Source organism: Barbatula barbatula (genome assembly GCF_947034865.1).
Source record: "Barbatula barbatula genome assembly, chromosome: 8".
NCBI classification, from domain to species: domain Eukaryota; kingdom Metazoa; phylum Chordata; class Actinopteri; order Cypriniformes; family Nemacheilidae; genus Barbatula; species Barbatula barbatula.
Genome location: NC_136771.1, coordinates 9,694,430 through 9,712,426, shown reverse-complemented (window position 1 = coordinate 9,712,426; position 17,997 = coordinate 9,694,430). Strand labels below are relative to the sequence as shown.

Here is a 17,997-nt window from a genome sequence, read left to right as displayed (position 1 = left end):
ATAGACATTTGTAATTTGAATAAAAATGTAATGGTCCACTGCTGTAGATTTTATTCGCGGAAAAACCCAAACGCCTAATTCAACTTTTAAGCACATGTGTCCCAATTTTGAGGTGTCTTAGTAATGATAAACACTTTCATGTTAGACACATGTTCTAAATACGTAAACACGTATTTGAACATTCACGTCACATTTGTACAAAGCCTCTCTTCGCAATTTAAACATCTACGTTTTTCTTTGTTAAAGTAGCAATTTCGAAATGCAAAAAAAGCACATTTATGATTTGACCCATAATTGAAGCGCCTCCTGCTGTCCGTGAGACGACAGGCAGCAGAGCAGCTTGACCCGGAGGAGAAGCACCGCATCGGCCATTTTGGGCTCAAAGGGGGCTTTTCTGTCACCACGTGAGGGTTGGGTTAGTGAGTCCGAGACGGACACTTTAATCTAGCCGAGCGAGGACTCAAAAACAAGGGAGTAAAATCGGGCTAGCCGCTGCCTCTCACACACACACACTCGCGCTCATTTCACATGTGACGATAAACAGAGTGTAAAGGATGCCGACAGTCACTCTGCCACCCAAAGAAAACGCTCTCTTCAAGAGGATCTTGGTGAGTCCTAGTGTGCAACAACACTCATCCTGAGAACAAAGTCTGCTGGCTACCGCCATGAATGCAATTGAGAGATTAAGTTGATTGTGGTGCAGATCCGGTCTTGTTAAGCGCATGCAAAACTCAGCGATCAAGAGTCTCTCTGTCAAATGGAGGCTAGCTTTTAGCTTGTTAGCGGCTAGCTGTCAGTGTGCTAATGTAGCTTAACATTCAGAAAAAGCGATGGATGATGGAGACTGTCGGTGAATGGAGGAAACCAAATAAACGTTGTAGTTATTATGTTAAATGACTGTAGTGCTAATATGGTGAAGATGTAGCACTTTAAGGGGCTTAAGTCACTCTCGTGGCCTGTTCATCCAGTAACCCCCTTTTAAAGATCCTTCAAAAGGACGCTTCTTTACTGGTTAAAGGAAGCGTTCTTGTATTTATTTTTGGTTTTTAGAATAGATAGGAGTTAAGATGGTGTTTGGTTTAACATATTTGCTGTGTTCTCATTGAAAGAAACTCTGGAAGTTGTGATATACTCAGTATAACTACAGACACTTGTTTAGCACGATACCACTAACGTTATTTTACTACCGCGGGAACATATGAGTTACTTCGCTACTTGATGGATTCGATTTATGCTTTTATTTGCGTTTTGGCATCACTTATTTCAACTTTATTAGTTGGTGATAAAGCAGAAGACTGGCTACTTATATGTTTGATTATAGTATATATTTCAGTTACTTAACATGAACTTTCCTGCGTGTCTATCTGAGATTATCACGAGGCCTAAATTGGCAGTCAAGCTAGTAGGAAGCATTTCAATTGAAACTGACAGCATGAAAGGCCTGCATGCATCAAACGTGCCTAGACCTCGTTGTATTTAACAGCCTTTGGCAGGTTTCATTGCAGTTCTGCCGTTGCACATTGTAATATAGACATGTACTCAACTTGTCGGACATCATTTGGGGGATATTGATTTTATCTCAAAGATTTGTCATGCAATATAATATAGAGTTTGTTTATTTTGATGCAATGGAATATCTGCATCATCCAGTCTGTGCATGTGACATATGGAGCTGTGAAAATAACAAGTCTACAAAAACTTGATCAAGGATCTGATTCAAAATGATTGATTCAGTAGTGGTGTATAAAAATGGCAACATCTGAGTTCAGATTTGCCTACAGAACGGTGATGTCCATGTGTTCTCACCACCTGCTGGCTAAACAGAGGGCTGTGTACTACAGAGGGAAACAGACGCTTAAATCTGCTCCAAATAGAACTAGAGTAAATTACCATCATTTGCAGTGTTTCAAGGGATGGCATTCCACATTTCGTAAATGTTCTCTGCAGCATTAAATGAAATGAGAGATTATACCAAATTGTCTGTTTATTTTTAATGACCTGCTGTCCTTTTCCTTTTTGATGTTCTCAGAGATGTTATGAACACAAGCAGTACAGAAATGGGTTGAAGTTTTGCAAACAGATTCTCTCCAATCCCAAATTCTCAGAACATGGAGGTAAGTTGCACCTTACTCAAAAGCTTTCATTCTGTGTGTAGACTCCACTGTAACTTGTGCTTTCATCAGTAATGGGTTTTCTAATAAGCAATAAAGGTGGGGTTAGTTGATGGAAGGTTCAAGATTTTGGTCTTTTGCAGAAACCCTTGCGATGAAAGGGCTGACCCTTAACTGCCTTGGGAAGAAGGAGGAAGCCTACGAACTTGTTCGCAGAGGTCTCAGAAATGACCTGAAGAGCCATGTCTGTATCCTTAGAGCTACATTTATATGCTTTAAGGGACGGTTCACTCCAAAATATAAAAATTGTTTTGTCATCTACCCTCGGGTTGTTTTAAATCTGTATGAATGTATTTGTTCTGATGAACACAATGAAAGCTATTTGAAAAAGTGCTTCAGTTCTGGGACATCATAGACCACCATAGTGAGAAAATGTACAATGGTAGTCAAAAGTGCTCCAGGACGGTAAAGAACAAAATATCTTCTTTTGTGTTTAACAGAACAAAGAAATGTATTAAGAAATGATTTCTTACTATGGTAGGCAATGGAGGCAAATAACTGTTTGGTTAGAAGCATTTCTCCAAATATCTTTGTGTTCATCAGAACCAAGAAATTTGCAACAACTTGAGGGTGAGAATAAACATTTAACCCTTGTCAATATTTCAAAGCAGTTCAGAAGAAGGCTTGGTTACGGCCATTAGCTGTCTGTTCTTTCTGCCGTGTTTGTGGTTGTCCTTAATGTAACATTTTCAGGCTGGCACGTGTACGGTCTGCTCCAGAGGTCTGACAAGAAGTACGACGAGGCTATAAAGTGCTACAGGAACGCACTGAAATGGGACAAAGACAACCTGCAAATCCTGCGAGATCTTTCTCTGCTGCAGATCCAGATGAGAGACCTGGAGGGTTACCGGGTGAGTGTGTTTGCTTTTTTACTGTATTTAATAGTGTACATTTAACAAGTGTGTGCCCTCATTCTGCTAAGTTTGGTGTTTGTTTTTGCCCTGTGATTTCGGCTTTTATGGTTTTGTTTTCATTGTATGTCTCCTTCCAAGTTCAGTTTGTTAACTTTGGTGGTAGAATCTACATAATTGTCACCTACATTAACTTGTTCTTTTTGGTTTCGAGAGCATTTGGGTGATGGATGTTTTCACATGCTTGTTCAGCAACAGCAACTTCAACATACACTTTTTGCGTTTGCATGTACATTTAAGTGCACACAAGCTGTTTTTTATATGAGTATTAAATCTAAACTGTTCTGTAATATTAAGGTTACTGAAATTCTGTAGCAGCGTTGAGAATTATGAGAAATTTTATATCACAGTGTAGTTAATTTGCTGGAAAGTCAATCCACAAATGGCTTCTATTCAACATAACCGTAGAATAAACCTGAATATGTCTGTTTTTCAATAATCATGTTACTTTAACTACTTTAGCAGGGTTTTTCCTTGCTTAAAATGAAGTGGAGATGGTGCCAACCTGATCTTGTACACACACACACATGTAGGCCTACCGTACCTTTAAGTGGCTTAACATAACACTTTACATATTAAAACATAATAATTGTAATTTTCATCAAATTTTTAAGTATTGAAACATTTCTGTTTGGTTGAATTAGAGTAATGTTTTTTTTTATCCTTTTTACGAATAACTTTTCAGCCCATAACGGCCAACTAATTTAACCAGTCTTAATAAATGAGCTAAGCTCATTCACATCCTGCTTTCTCTTGTGGTTGAATGATTCGCTTATCTTTTATATTCGCTAGTGATTGAAAATAAAGGGTTCAAATAATAAACATACGGTCCAATGGAGTCATTTGTTTGCGAGTCGTTCTAATTGCAATGTGCGTTCATTCATACTGGCGAACTCGCTGTGTACAGTTGAATATTCAGCCGTGAATCCCAGCTAATACAGCTCCTATTAGCTCTTGTACTGCAACTTTTCAGCGCCTCACTGGGCTAACATGCTAACAAAACAGCGCTTCCCTTGCGGCGCAATGCCACAACTGCAGTTATAAACGACAATGTTGAATACACACAGTGTTTTTTGTGAAGAGACAGGGCATAATTTTGGTGTGATTCTGAGGCGGCACTAAATTTGAATGGCACCTCTTCATCTTTTAAATAATGTTGAAGCAATTGTTCACTTTCAACATACTTTTTCATCCTAATTTACAGAGAATAAATTTTGATTTTGGATAAACATACCAGGATTATGTAGTGCACATCAATGGACTCCAAACGGTTGAAGAATGGAGAATAATCCTGGAATGTTTAAATCAAAAACCTTACATATGCATCTTGGATGACAACAGGGGTGAGTAAATTAAAATGAAAATGTATGTTGAAAGTGAACAATTCCTTTAAGGTGGAACACAAGCGATTCAAGTGTGTTTTGGGCCTGATCCAGGGGCCATGAGTCAGCAATGTCCATTTTCTAATTTGCACCTGTTTCTCTTTGTCTTTGTTTTGTTTGTCTTGTGTTTTATGTTCAAGTGGTGGGTGTTAAATTCCCTCGGGTCACTCTGATACCCACCTTTCACAGATATTGAGCTTTTGCGCAATATGGCGCCACTTTTGTTTTCTTAAGTACAGCCTTGAGGTAGTGCTTTGTTGCATTATTCTTTGAAAGACGTCCAATTTCTCCACTGCCTTCAATAAAAACCATATTGTGACTGTTTGTGTGTGTATGTGTCTGTCTAACAGGAGACCCGGTATCAGCTGCTACAGTTGCGACCGGCCCAGCGAGCTTCATGGATTGGCTACGCCATCGCGTATCACCTGTTGGGGGACTATGAGATGGCTGCTAAAATCATCGAGGAGTTTAGAAAAACACAACAGGTGAATATAGACATAGGAGACAGACTAACTCCATTTAGGGTTGGAGTACATTTGAATGTAAGGACATTACAGCCACTACCAAAATACAATAAACTTTTTACTACTTGTCAAATTGTAAAATCTGAGTCCTAAAGCAGAACCAAGTGTTTGTGTAGAGGTGCATAGAGAAATAACAGCAGTTGTAAAAAAAACGAGGTATTGTGAGGACATCAACCTGCCATGACAGGAAACATGATAGCACATGGTTCTTATGGAGTCCAAGATAAGAGTCTTACTTCCTCTCATTGGTTTCTTGGACAACGGGAAGCTAAATGTTGGCAGGCTGGATCAATTGTTTGTAACTGTGTAATATTTGCGAGGGATTTGGGATGTATTAATCTCTAGGTAAACCTGCTCTCTTTTGTGTTTGTGTTTTTTTAGACATCACCTGACAAGGTGGATTATGAGTACAGCGAGCTGCTGCTTTATCAGAATCAGGTGTTGAGGGAGGCCGGGCTCCTGAGAGAAGCTCTGGAGCATCTCACCACCTACGAGAAACAAATCTGTGACAAACTGGCCGTGGAGGAGACCAAAGGTACATACGTGTTACATATTTGCATTAACGCCAGATAAGAGTTGTTTGGTGAATGGTTTTCCTTCCCTCTCTTTACATTTTTTGGGCGAGTAGGAGAGCTGCTGTTGAGTCTGGAACAATATGAGGCGGCAGCAGATGTGTACAGACGACTGCAGGAGAGAAATCCAGAGAACTGGTCTTATTACCATGGCCTGGAGAAAGCCTATAAGCCTGGTAAAAAACCTTCGCTCACAAAGCTGAGATCTCCGTGTAGATTGCAGATCATGTTATTAAACTATGAATATTAGTAACATCATTTAACAAAATGCAGTGATTCTATCTTGAACCTCTTGTGTATTTCAGCAAGCGTAGAGGAGAAGCTGAAGATATATGAGGAAGCGTGGGAGAAATACCCAAAAGGCCTCGTACCTCGCAGACTACCACTTAGCTTCCTGTCTGGTAAGGAACACTTCCTCCAAAAATTATGTTTTGGATTCGAAACGCATGTTAGATGTAATACACAGATGTATTTAGCAGTGTATGTGAGTGATGTAAAGGTGCGTTCTAATTTGTTTAACTGCACACATCTGCATTAACTGCGGGTGGCAAGCAATCAATGTGCACATGTTGACCATTTGTGTTCATTAGGAATGTAACGATTCACTCGGCTTACGTTGCGATACATTTCACGTTTAAAATAAATATAAATTGGGACAAATTTGATAAATAATTTATAGAAAAATAAATTGAGACAAATTATAAATGAACAAGTGCCTCTTTATTATTTCTCAAATGCTGCACATTTCTTTGAAAAATACAAATATCTTCTATGCCAAATAACAAAACTAAATTGCAATAGTCACATTCACGGTGAATCGTTACATTCCTAGTGTTTATGCACGTGGATGAATAGACAAGAGTACACTTTGCACACCTAGAGCATATGACTGCACGTACAGAATCTTAAGTATACTTTTGGCTAGGTCTAAGGGTGTGTTCACATGTGACATGTTTGGTTCGATTAAAACAAACTCTGGTGCAATTGCTCTTATAAGTACAATTTATTTGTGTAAGTGTGAATGCTGCAAGGGGACCGAGACCCATATTTTCAGTGGTCTCTGTCCGCTTGCTTGGTGCGCACCAGAGTTCGGGTGGTAGCATTCACCTTAAAACGAACAATGGTGCTGTTCGCTTAAAATATGAAGGCAACACAGACCAAAGGCATCGAACCGAACCAAAAACAGGAAGACACACCAAGCTGTTCCCAGCACACAGCTTTGTTTTGTATGGACGACTTTTATGATTTATATTTAAAATCTGACAATCACGTTGCGACTTTACATGTAAGCTATTAGGTTCGGTATCTTTAGGTTAGCTGTTTAAATGCCAGTCTGAATGCTTGGCGAACGCTTAGCAAACAAAATTTTCTTTTTCGGTCAGGACCAAAATATGCAAGAGAACCGAACTACAAATATGAACGCACCTTAAGATATGAGGTTCTGACTTGGTGCTAATTATTTCATGTTGAATACATTTTTTTCCAGGTGCAAAGTTTCGGGAGTGTCTGGATACATATTTAAGAATTAACTTTAGTAAAGGATGTCCTCCAGTCTTCACTACACTCAGATCTCTCTACCAGGACAAAGAAAAGGTGCGAATAGATTATTCTGAGGTCGAAAACAAGGCACTTAATCAAACAGTTTCAAATGTACTTGAATTTTGAAACTACGTTGAATGATGTTTGAATAAAAGCGTTTTTCCGTTGCAGGTGTCAATAATTGAAGAATTAGTTGTTGGTTATGAAACATCTTTACGTAGCTCTCGAATGTTCAGCCCGGATGGTATGCAGCTTTTTTGTATTCTTAATTCCATTTCACTGACAGACTGAAAGCTTGTGTTTTCAAAACTGACACTTTACAGAAAATAATGACAAACAGGAAGGGTGGGAAAAAGTAATAATTTATGTTTTAAATGATAATTTTTTATCACTTATGAATTTATACCTTTTCCACTTTGAATATATGCAGTTTTGAGCCTATAGTTTGTATCAGCTTGGTTTTTTATTAGCATCTGATTGGTTCTTTTGATACAGACGATGGCAAAGAGGAGCCCCCCACTACGTTACTCTGGGTCCAGTACTTCCTGGCTCAGCACTATGATCAAATTTCTCAGCACAGCATGGCCCTCGAATACATCAACGCTGGTATTGAGAGCACACCTACTCTGATAGAGCTTTTCCTTGTTAAAGCCAAGATATACAAGGTAATGCACAAAACCACTTTACACTGTAATTTCCAGTTTAAACTTAAACTTTTTATTGCTTTATATGTAAATCTTAGGTGCTAAATTTGTCTTGGTTAACCATGCTTTTTAATATTCTCAAGCCATAGTAGACACTGTTTAAAAAGTATTTGTGATCAATTTGTAATCATGTACATTTTAGTTAGTGAATTGCCCATTCATCTCATGTCATTGTTGCTCTCCCTCAGCATGCTGGGAACATCCGGGAAGCAGCCCGCTGGATGGATGAAGCTCAGGCCCTTGACACAGCCGACCGCTTCATCAACTCCAAATGTGCCAAGTACCTGCTTAAAGCAGGCCTGGTCAAAGAAGCTGAGGAAATGTGCGCCAAGTTTACAAGGGTAAGGGTCACACAATTTGAGTACACTTTGTGGTGGTACTGTTGTATAGTGTTTATAACTACTCTGTTGCTCTATTACAGGAGGGAGCGTCCGCCGTAGAGAATTTGAATGAGATGCAGTGTATGTGGTTTCAGACTGAATGTGCTTTGGCCTATAAATCTATGAACAAATATGGAGAGGCACTTAAAAAATGTCATGAGATTGAGAGGGTAAGCCATTCTCTGCTTTGTAATTATGTTATGGTCTGTATGTGCATTATGTGCTTTTGATTTACACCACATCCACACGAAGCCAGAGCTTACCCTATCCGAATTTTTTTTTTCCTTTTCACAGCATCGTCTCAAGAAATATCTGCATACACACGAAACCACTTAACTGACTCAAAACGATGTAGTATACATGCCAGATCAGTATTCTTCCACAGAGATACACTCAAACTGAGAAGATTTTGTCATTGGTGATGACATCAGCGTTTTTGAAAATATACGAATCTGCTCCACACACAAAAACATAAGGGTGGAGTTTTCAGATTTATCCACTTTGGTTCCCGGTTTTAATAAATAGCAGTTTCAGGCTCCCAAAACGCTGGACCTGTTTGGACGAAACACCTATAAGATACAAAATCTTAACGTATAGAGATAAACACGTTTCCGTGTGGATGGTCTCCTAATATGCAGAGAATAAAAAGTTTTGGCATCATTTTCTTTTTTTGAAAAAAAAAACATGTAAATGAGAGATTCCTATAGTGTTTATCACAAACAAAATTGGCTTTGCATCTGATTTGATCATCTCATCTATCATATATTTTCCTCACAGCATTTTGTAGAGATAACAGATGACCAGTTTGACTTCCATACATACTGCATGCGAAAGATGACGCTGCGCTCCTATGTGGACCTGCTGAAACTGGAGGACGTGTTACGTATGCACCCGTTCTATTTCAAAGCCTCACACACCGCCATCCAAATCTACCTCAACCTGCATGACAACCCGCTAATCGATGACAGCAAAGAGCTACAGGCCGATACTGGTAATGCTACATAGAGTCAGAGAGCGTTAACATTCAGTGTGCCCGATGCTTCTGTATTAAAGGTAGTTTATTTTAAACAGGGAATCTTACCGACAAAGAGCTGAAGAAGTTAAGGAACAAGCAGCGGAGAGCGCAGAAGAAAGCGCAGATAGAAGAAGAGAAAAAGAACGCAGAGAAGGAGAAACAGTTAAAGAACCAGAAGAAGAAAAAAGAGGATGATGACGAAGAGGTCGGAGGACCCAAGGAGGAACTCGTACCGGAGAAACTGGCAAGGGTGTGTGTTGTGGTAAAGTGGGAAGTTTATGGGGTTCATACTGTTTAGTGAGCATTCACTAGTTCCTGTTTTTGTGATGTTAGTCATGCTATGTGAAAATCCCTCCTTTTTATTCGTAAGGTGGAAAACCCGTTAGATGAAGCTGTAAAGTTTCTAACACCCTTGAAAAATCTGGTGAAGAAGAAGATCGAAACACACCTTCTGGCCTTTGAGATCTACTTTAGGAAAGGTACCCACATTTCTTCTCGAAAATCTCTGAATGTGCATTCTAAAGAAAAGTAGTTCATAATAGTTTTAATGATCGCTTCACAGAAAAGTTCCTATTAATGTTGCAATCGTTGAAGAGGGCCTATGCCATAGACCCAGACCATCCCTGGCTTCACCAGTGTATAGTGCGCTTCTTTAAAGGAGGTGAGCGAACCTTGATTTTCCCTGTGTCTTTGTTTGGTCTACAATGCTTTAGTTGGTCTAATTTGTTCCTCCGTATTGATTGGCTGACAGTATCGGAAAGTAAAGACGTACCAGAATCAGTGAGCATGGTGCTGATGCAGGAAATCTCCAGGCTGTTTGGAGATAGTAATGCCAAGAGCTTCAACCAGGCCTTCCTCACCAAGCACTCCAATTCCATCCCTCACCGAGTAGCAGGTACAAATGTACCCATTTTCTACCAACCCCTGAATATTGCTTTTCCACATAGCATATTCATCTGTTTTCATATCTTAACAGCTGCCAAAATGATGTTCTATTTGGACCCTTCAACACAAAAGAAAGCGGTTGAACTGGCTATAGCACTTGACGAATCCCTGAATAACAGAAGTGTTCAGGTACACATTAAGACACTATGAGCTTTGAAGTTTATGTCTAGACAGTTAATAAATGAAAAGTCAATAATTTTTTTTACACATTTGGAACCAGTCAATGCACATCTCTTTACAATATTGGTAACACTTGACAAGTTTCTGTGTATTAACATCAGTTAATGCATTAGTTTACCACATTTAAACATCTTAACGTTAATATATATATGTATATATATATATATATATATATATATATATATATATATGATCTCATCATATTCATTTACCACACTTAATTCTTGCAGATCTGTACAGAGGCTTTGGAAAGCCTGCGTGATGGTAACCTTGGGGACGCTAAAGAAACTACAGAGTCATACCGGGTGGAGTGTCAGAAGATCTACCCCTACACCCTGGCCTTCATGCCCCCGGGCTACGAGGAAAACATGAAGATTGCGGTCAACGGAGACGTCTCCACAGAAACCGAAGAGCTGGCCAATGACATGTGAACGTCTGAAGAGGTTGAAAGACTGAAGGTGGAGGAGAATGTGTAATGGGAAACGGTGCAGCTTCGCCACTTTCAAAACACCCAAGATGGCTGCCTTTGACTGACTATTGCGATTATGTAAGGATCTTCCTGCGATCGTCTACACCTCATGAGATTGCAGTTGGGACTGAGAGACTATGACACGTTTGGAGTGGAGGATGACGAGGAGGGGTGTGTGTGTGTGTGTGTGTGTGTGTGTAGGGAGGGGTGGGGGACAAGAATAAAATGCTCATTTTACTTTTTTAACCTTGCTGATGACTACTCTCTAACTGAATACTAGTCAAAACATGCATCCCATTTTGAAATCCAGTATGTCTGAATGCAAACTCTCTGCAAGAGAACAAATCCTATAGTCAACAAACCAAGCAAGAGATGCACACTCGAACCCATCTTTTCCCTGTTTTAAAGAGTAATTTATATGAAAATAAAAGCTTAAAAAGGATAACGTGGCTCAATTAATCATCTGACCTTGTACGTGGTTTAGGGGAGGCAGGGGTGAACAGGAAGTGATGTCATGGTAAGGCATGTGTTCCTTATTCCATTATTTAGAGATGTCGAAAACTGATAGAAGAGGCTGTTTGTATGATAGTTTTTTGTAATAAACCTCAAACTTGGAGATCACACATTTGGAACCAGTCAATGCACATCACTTTACAATTTTGGTAACACTCGACAAGTTTCTGTTTATTAACATCAGTTAATGCATTAGTTTACCACATTTAAACATCTTAACGTTAAGATTGGTTATCTGTAATAATATAATTGTTCATTGGTTGTTTATATTAGTTCATTATGGATAAAAGATGTTCACTGATTCAAGCTTTTATTTTAAAAGAATGTATGATTAACACGTCTACAACCGACACGACAAAGTAACATTAACTAAGATTTAAAAAAGGTTGTGGAAGAATTGTTCAACTAATATCAGCAAAAAACACAATTGTAAAGTGTTACCACAATCAGCAACTTTAAGTCTCTCATAGTTTACTCACCTTGTCATTCCAAACCTATATGACTCCCTTTCTTCTGTAAAACACAAAAGATCATATTTTTATGAATGTTGTTATCCGAACAACATTGGTTCCGATGGGCTTCCATTCTCGAAAACCACTGAGACATTTCTCAAAATGTATTTTGTGTTTTATAGTCATGTGCAAAGATTTTTAATGAGATATGGGTGAATAAAGACAGAGTTGTTATTTTGGGGGTTGGGGAACTATCTCTTTAAAGGTCCAGTCATTAATATCTGCGAATTGCAACCTACCGCTCACTCCACCCCTCTCTTTCGAAACACTACGATGGCTGATAGAATATGGCGAATTACATGCAAGGGGACCCGCGGTGTATGTAGATTGAGCTCTTTCTTTCTAAAGAAAAAACAACGCTTAATTGCGAAAGCTTTTAATACATCTCTGAAGACATAGCTACACTGAAGAAATTATTTTTGCTATTTGTCCTATTTGATTAATTTAAATAAGTTAAATCAACATCATTTTTGTACAATTTTGTCACAAGATGACAAACCTCATGTTAGCACTACATATTTGTGTTGTGTTAACATATAATTGTCACAACTAGGCGGAGGATTTATATTTCCCAGCATGCTTTGCGTAAGACTGCATTTTGAGGGTTATTTTCTTAATTAAGTGTTGTTTTATGTGTTTTTCAGTAAAGAGAATCACTTGTTAGGGTTTGATGTACATTTATCTTTGAGATTGTTATATTTAAGTTTTGTGGTTACCATTATTTAGAAAAGCATTGCCTTTGCATAGTGGGTGGTTACATTTTATAAATTTCAATTCTGTTAAGTTTGTTTAACTTCATAACATGTCAGAGAAATAATTAAATGTTATGTCACACTAACTAAACACATTCATATTGAGAATGACAGATGAAAATATGACAGATTAATTTGTACAAATCATGTTTGTTTAGCAAACATACATTTGACAATTTGACCATAACGAAATTATCCAGAGTAAATTATTTGTTCATGTTAATCCAACAGATTTCTTTCAGTGTAGGTGTACAGTTAAGTCCATAAATATTTGGACAGAAGCATTTTTTTGTTATCTTAGCTGTGTATCAAAATGTATTCGAGTTACAGTTTTATAATGGATACTGTCTTAAAGTGCACACTCTCAGCTTTATTTAGAGTGTATTCACAAATACAATTGGACAGTTGAATGAAAAGCTGTTTTATTCACAGGTATGGGCTTTTCCTTAAATCATTTCTTCATAAATGAACATTAGCATGTTAAAGGTCTGGAGTTGATTCAAGGGTTTGCCTTTGGAAGCTGTTGGTGTGAACCCATCGTGGGGTTCAGTGAGATCTCCGTGCAAGTGAAACAGACCATAGTTAGATTTCAAGAACACAACAAATCCATCAGAAAGATGCCAGGAACATTAAGGTAACAAAACAATCCTGGCGTCCATATGAGATAGAAGTGGTGGATGATGACATTATCCTCTCCATGATAAAGAAAAACACATTCACAGCCATTTATGGACCTAACTGTATATTATATTGCAATTCTATAAATAGATCATCCCAAAAATGACCCACTGGACCTTTAAGAGTGGCCTTGCTCTCTTGAATTGGAAAATATCTGCATATCAGGGTTATTAGGATATGAAATAACCGTGGGCTGTTAGTCAAAGCGAAAGTTAGTCAACTTCCTCATTTTCAAGATTGCTTAAATTGTATAAATGCCTAAAACGAACCGTTTAATGTCTCCAACATAATGCAAAACGTAGATTTCATTGATCATAAATAGATGTTTAATGGCATCTTGTGAGGTTGGGAAGGCCAGGCTGACATGAACTCTGGAAGTTTCTCTCCTATTTTAGCGGAAGTTTGTGATCAACTCATGGACATGTGAGGAGCAGACCACTGGTTTGATTGAACCACTCTGTCTGTACAGTTTCGTGTTTGTTCTATGTTGTTCGCGTCCGATGGACTCGTCCCTGGAGAGCTCGAGCTCATCTCAGGGTCACCCCGCGAGCTGCAGTCGCACCTGTAAGATCATCGTGATCGGAGACGCGGGTGTCGGGAAGACCTGTCTGACCCACCGCTTCTGCACCGGACAGTTTCCCAGCAGAACTGAAGCGACGATCGGGCTCGACTTTCGTGAGAAGCTTCTTGAGATAGAGGGCGAGACAGTAAGAGTAAGAAAACTAAGGCGCTGTTTGCTTTTAATCTTGGGTTTGAAGTTGGTTTAGTTACAATCCTGAAAAGCTCTACGTACAGACATTCTGGTGGATATAGTGGGAATTCAAATGGTTTATAATAGAAACGTTAATGGTATGTGCTGTATGTATGTACTGGTAGTGTCTGTCTGATGGGAACCAGCAGAGAGTAATAAACACTTGAAAAATACAAAGAACCTTTAGGAACTTATTTATTTGATAAGCTGCGTCTTATTTCTGCTTATTAGCTTCTATGCATAAATCTGCACTGGATGTATTCTTTGAGACGTGAAATCCTGACATTTTTGATCAGCTTGTATTTATTATTTATTGTTAACAAAAGCAGCCATGAGATTAGGCTAAATGAGGAATTGGACTTTACAGAAGCTCTTAACCACAACCTTCAAACAACAGCCGTTAAAATCCAGTAGGCTTCTTCAGTATAGCCTTTCTGTCATGATCATTCACTTACTGTTATTAGCTAAATTTTGTTGATGTTGGTACAGTATAGATATTTATGAATGTGTCAATTATAGGAACAAAAGCATATAGTGTTTTCTGTGTTGAGACCTGTTAGACTTGTGGCTATTGAGAACACTATTCTGTTTTGCACTGGAAGAATCTTAAATTTGTTATTCAGTTTCAAAGTTAAAGAATCTAGGTTCAAGGCTTGGTATGATTTTCAGGGAAAAAAGAGAACTGTTACCTTGTTTTCTGCAGTCAATGTTTTTAAGTTTTGGCATTTGTTTCAGTCTCAGAAAATGTTAATATTTAGGCTTCTAATCGGATTGAACACTGTGTACTGTGATTTATTTGTGTCATGTTTTTAATTTGCACTAAATTGCACAGATCCGCACATGTTCACTTTATGTATGTTTATGTTTTAAGTATGTATAGCACCTTGGTCCTTGGGGAACGTTGTTTCGTTTCACTGTGTACTGCACTGTTGTTGAAATGACAATAAACCCCACTTTAACTAATGTTAAAGAATTATCGGTTATTGCCACAATGTACATAGGAGCAATGTACATATTAGCATTCCTAATTATATTGTTTAGTTCACACATAATACTATGATATATTAATTCAATGCAGTAAAAACTGTAGTATACTACAATATTTCTTTACATACCACAAAATATGCTAATCATATTCTGGTTAAGGTAAAATGACAATAAATGGGTTATATTTGTAGATAGTATGGAGCGTAATGTATAACAAATACAATCTAATATCACCAAAGCGCCCTAGAGGAGTTCAGGATTTTTTTTGCAGATAAATTCATAACTATGTTTTTATTGAGGATTATACAATTCTGATTTAGCCTCAACTAACAGTACGATCCATCATGCAATACCGCTATGGCCCACCAGGAGGCAACAGACCACAATTTGGAAAGCACTGAACACTGTTGTTGCCTACAGAATCAACTGGATGTATACATTTTGTGTACAAGTATTACAAATAAAAGTAAACTAGTGGGTATCTATGGCGAGTATTTTTTTAAATCTTAAAGATATTAGTTAACATTTTGAATCGGTTCAGTTGGTGGAATTTTGCTTGTCAAGCAATCGTTTTGCTATGCTAATCTTTTGCTTAATAATTGTGCAGAAATCCCTAACTGAGATGAAAGAAAAGCTAGAATGATGCGGAGGAAAAAAACCAAATTCCCCAATGAAAAAAATATTTTTAAAGGTGTAATGTAAATGAAATAATATTACATTGCATGATTTGTTTCATGATTCAAATAAAATGCTTCTCCATTCCATCCCAACGTCTGTTCATTATTCTCAACTACAACATGTGATTATTTTCATGCAATATTCTGCAATATAATCTCTTGCAAGATAGACTATCAAACATTTTCAATCTAGTGTATTACCAAGAAGAACATGCACAATTAGAAAATGTCAACATTTGTGACATGTGTGAAATTATGTTTTTGTACTTCAGGCCTATATCATGAATCTTCTAAACGTGTTCAGCAATGCAAACGTTATTGTGCTTTGTGATCATATTTATAATACTAAATGCAACTACATTTTTGAATGACATTTGTTAGTCCAACGATATTTGGATTTCAGTAATAATCAGTAGTCAATGGTAGAGATTATTTTGACAGGAATGTAGGTGTTATTCATGGTAAAAGCAGGGCACCTATGCATTATTCACATTTGCCCACATTTTATTTGTTTTGTAAGGTCAATTACCTTGAAATACACTTCTGGCCAATGTAGATATATAACTCAATTGTAACTCTCTCTCTCTTCTATCTTCAGTTGCAACTGTGGGACACGGCAGGTCAGGAGCGTTTCCGCAAAAGCATGGTGCAGCACTACTATCGCAATGTGCACGGCGTCGTCTTCGTCTTTGATGTCACTAACCCTTCTAGTTTCTGTAATCTACCGCTTTGGATGGATGAGTGCCGTCAACAGTCCCTTGGTCAGGATGTACCCCGTGCTCTTGTTTGCAATAAGGCCGACCTGCCTTCAGGGACTACTTCAGTTTTAATCGAGCAGGCTCGTCACTTGGCTGAAGTCCACAGGATGTCATTTTACCTCACTTCAGCCAAAGGGGACCAGGTGGACAACATCTTTGTGACTTTGGCGCAGAAGTCGAAGAACCAGAGGGGACAGAACGATTGTGTGATGCTGTCCAACAGAGCAGTGGCAGAAAGTGTCAAAATCTCAAAAGGAAACAAAACAGAGAGAGATGTAAGGAAGAAGTGGGCCTGCTTTTACTAACTAGTTATACAAAATGTGCTGATTCTATTTTTGACAACTTGCGCTGTCTGACGCAAGGGGGCAGCTGTAGATAATATTCATCATGGTACTGCTTAGCGTTCTGACAAAATGTTTATATGCCACTTGTAAGTCGCTTTGGATGAAATTAAAAAATGTAAAAGTCAAATGTTAATGTGCTTGTGACAAAAAAGCACAAAAAACTCGTTTGTTGTATTGTAACGGTCATCTTCTGGTCTAACAATGACTTTTCTACCCCCATAAACATAACCCCTAACATACACATTGTTTGTTTCACTGTTTAGTTAAGACTCGCATTTGTTTTCATCCTGTTACCTAAATTAAGCAACGCCAATAGTTTGGTTGAAAGTTAAACATAATGTGCCTGATTTGTGAGTTTTTGAGGACCGCCTAAAATCCCTGTTCTAGTCCTTAGAGCCGATCCTCACCTTCCCATAGCCTACACAGACTCTGCACCACCAGGGGGCCCCCTTGAGTACCGAATCAAAAACACTATAATGTAAACAAGACGCTATTTTTATGACTTGCGGATTAATACTTGATATTAATACTTCATTTATTTAATTACTTTGACATAATAGGTCTCGGACATCGTGTAGTGCGCGGCAGGTGATGACATGCGCCGCGAGTGATGATGTTTACATATGCCATGGCTATAAAAGAGTCTGTCCGTAGCGAAGCAAAAGAACAAGAAGGCATGTGTTTTTTTACTTTTTCAAAGTCTTATTTAGTTTTGCAAAATTATGCAAGGACAGATTGACAAATTCAGTAGTTATCCACTGGCATAAAGTTGATTTGTTCGAAAGCCTAATTTAAGGGACCGTCTCTAAAGTTACATAGGCTACATATGAATATACACGTTTCTGACTTCAATAGCGTTTAAAGGGAATGACTTACCACAAAACCAGCTGTACAGTGTTCATGTGGGTGTCAGCTATAATGCACTCCACTGCAATCCACTGTATGTGTGCCCATGATAATATGTCATTTTTGTGTCATCACATGTAGAGAATTATTGATGTGTTTGCTTAGCTTTCTTGAGTAAACCATATATATCATGTTTTGTTTTTGTTGATCACTCATTTGGTTAGTAAAACACACAGCATCGCGTGTTAACTGTTAACAGCGAGATGGTTCCAGAACCACGCGTTACTTTAGGTAAAGAATTATTACCATTTTATTCCTCACAGTTATGTTTATCTAAATTTATCCATGACAAGGGCCCCCACAAATGTTTGCTGAGGGCCCCCCAGA

The 17,997-nt window shown here is 38.3% G+C and overlaps 2 protein-coding genes across 2 annotated transcripts; both read left to right on the top strand.

Annotated features, from left to right (window-relative positions):
- Positions 1-304: 304 nt before the first annotated feature.
- Positions 305-11,416, top strand: naa15b (N-alpha-acetyltransferase 15, NatA auxiliary subunit b). Its single transcript, XM_079461861.1, has 20 exons — positions 305-608; positions 2,030-2,114; positions 2,255-2,359; positions 2,865-3,022; positions 4,815-4,949; positions 5,370-5,523; positions 5,617-5,736; positions 5,866-5,961; positions 7,047-7,153; positions 7,271-7,343; positions 7,595-7,764; positions 7,992-8,144; positions 8,225-8,353; positions 8,961-9,174; positions 9,255-9,448; positions 9,569-9,677; positions 9,761-9,859; positions 9,950-10,093; positions 10,175-10,272; positions 10,554-11,416. Exons 1-20 carry the CDS (start codon positions 555-557, stop codon positions 10,752-10,754), a joined length of 2,598 nt encoding a protein of 865 aa, XP_079317987.1. The 5' UTR covers positions 305-554; the 3' UTR covers positions 10,755-11,416.
- Positions 11,417-13,559: 2,143 nt separating this feature from the next.
- rab33bb (RAB33B, member RAS oncogene family b) lies at positions 13,560-17,803 on the top strand. The gene is made up of 2 exons (XM_079463482.1): positions 13,560-13,960; positions 16,261-17,803. The coding sequence occupies exons 1-2, from the start codon at positions 13,748-13,750 to the stop codon at positions 16,723-16,725; spliced, it is 678 nt and encodes a 225-aa protein (XP_079319608.1). The 5' UTR covers positions 13,560-13,747; the 3' UTR covers positions 16,726-17,803.
- Positions 17,804-17,997: the final 194 nt, after the last annotated feature.

What these genes read in the sequence shown, in the direction of transcription:
- naa15b (XM_079461861.1), top strand. Translation starts at nt 555, where the DNA reads ATGCCGACAGTCACTCTGCCACCCAAAGAAAACGCTCTCTTCAAGAGG. An exon ending in AGTTTAGAAAAACACAACAG is followed by an intron (nt 4,950 to 5,369) that starts GTGAATATAGAC and finishes GTGTTTTTTTAG; the next exon opens with ACATCACCTGACAAGGTGGA. An exon ending in GGAGAAAGCCTATAAGCCTG is followed by an intron (nt 5,737 to 5,865) that starts GTAAAAAACCTT and finishes TGTGTATTTCAG; the next exon opens with CAAGCGTAGAGGAGAAGCTG.
- rab33bb (XM_079463482.1), top strand. Translation starts at nt 13,748, where the DNA reads ATGGACTCGTCCCTGGAGAGCTCGAGCTCATCTCAGGGTCACCCCGCG. An exon ending in TAGAGGGCGAGACAGTAAGA is followed by an intron (nt 13,961 to 16,260) that starts GTAAGAAAACTA and finishes TTCTATCTTCAG; the next exon opens with TTGCAACTGTGGGACACGGC.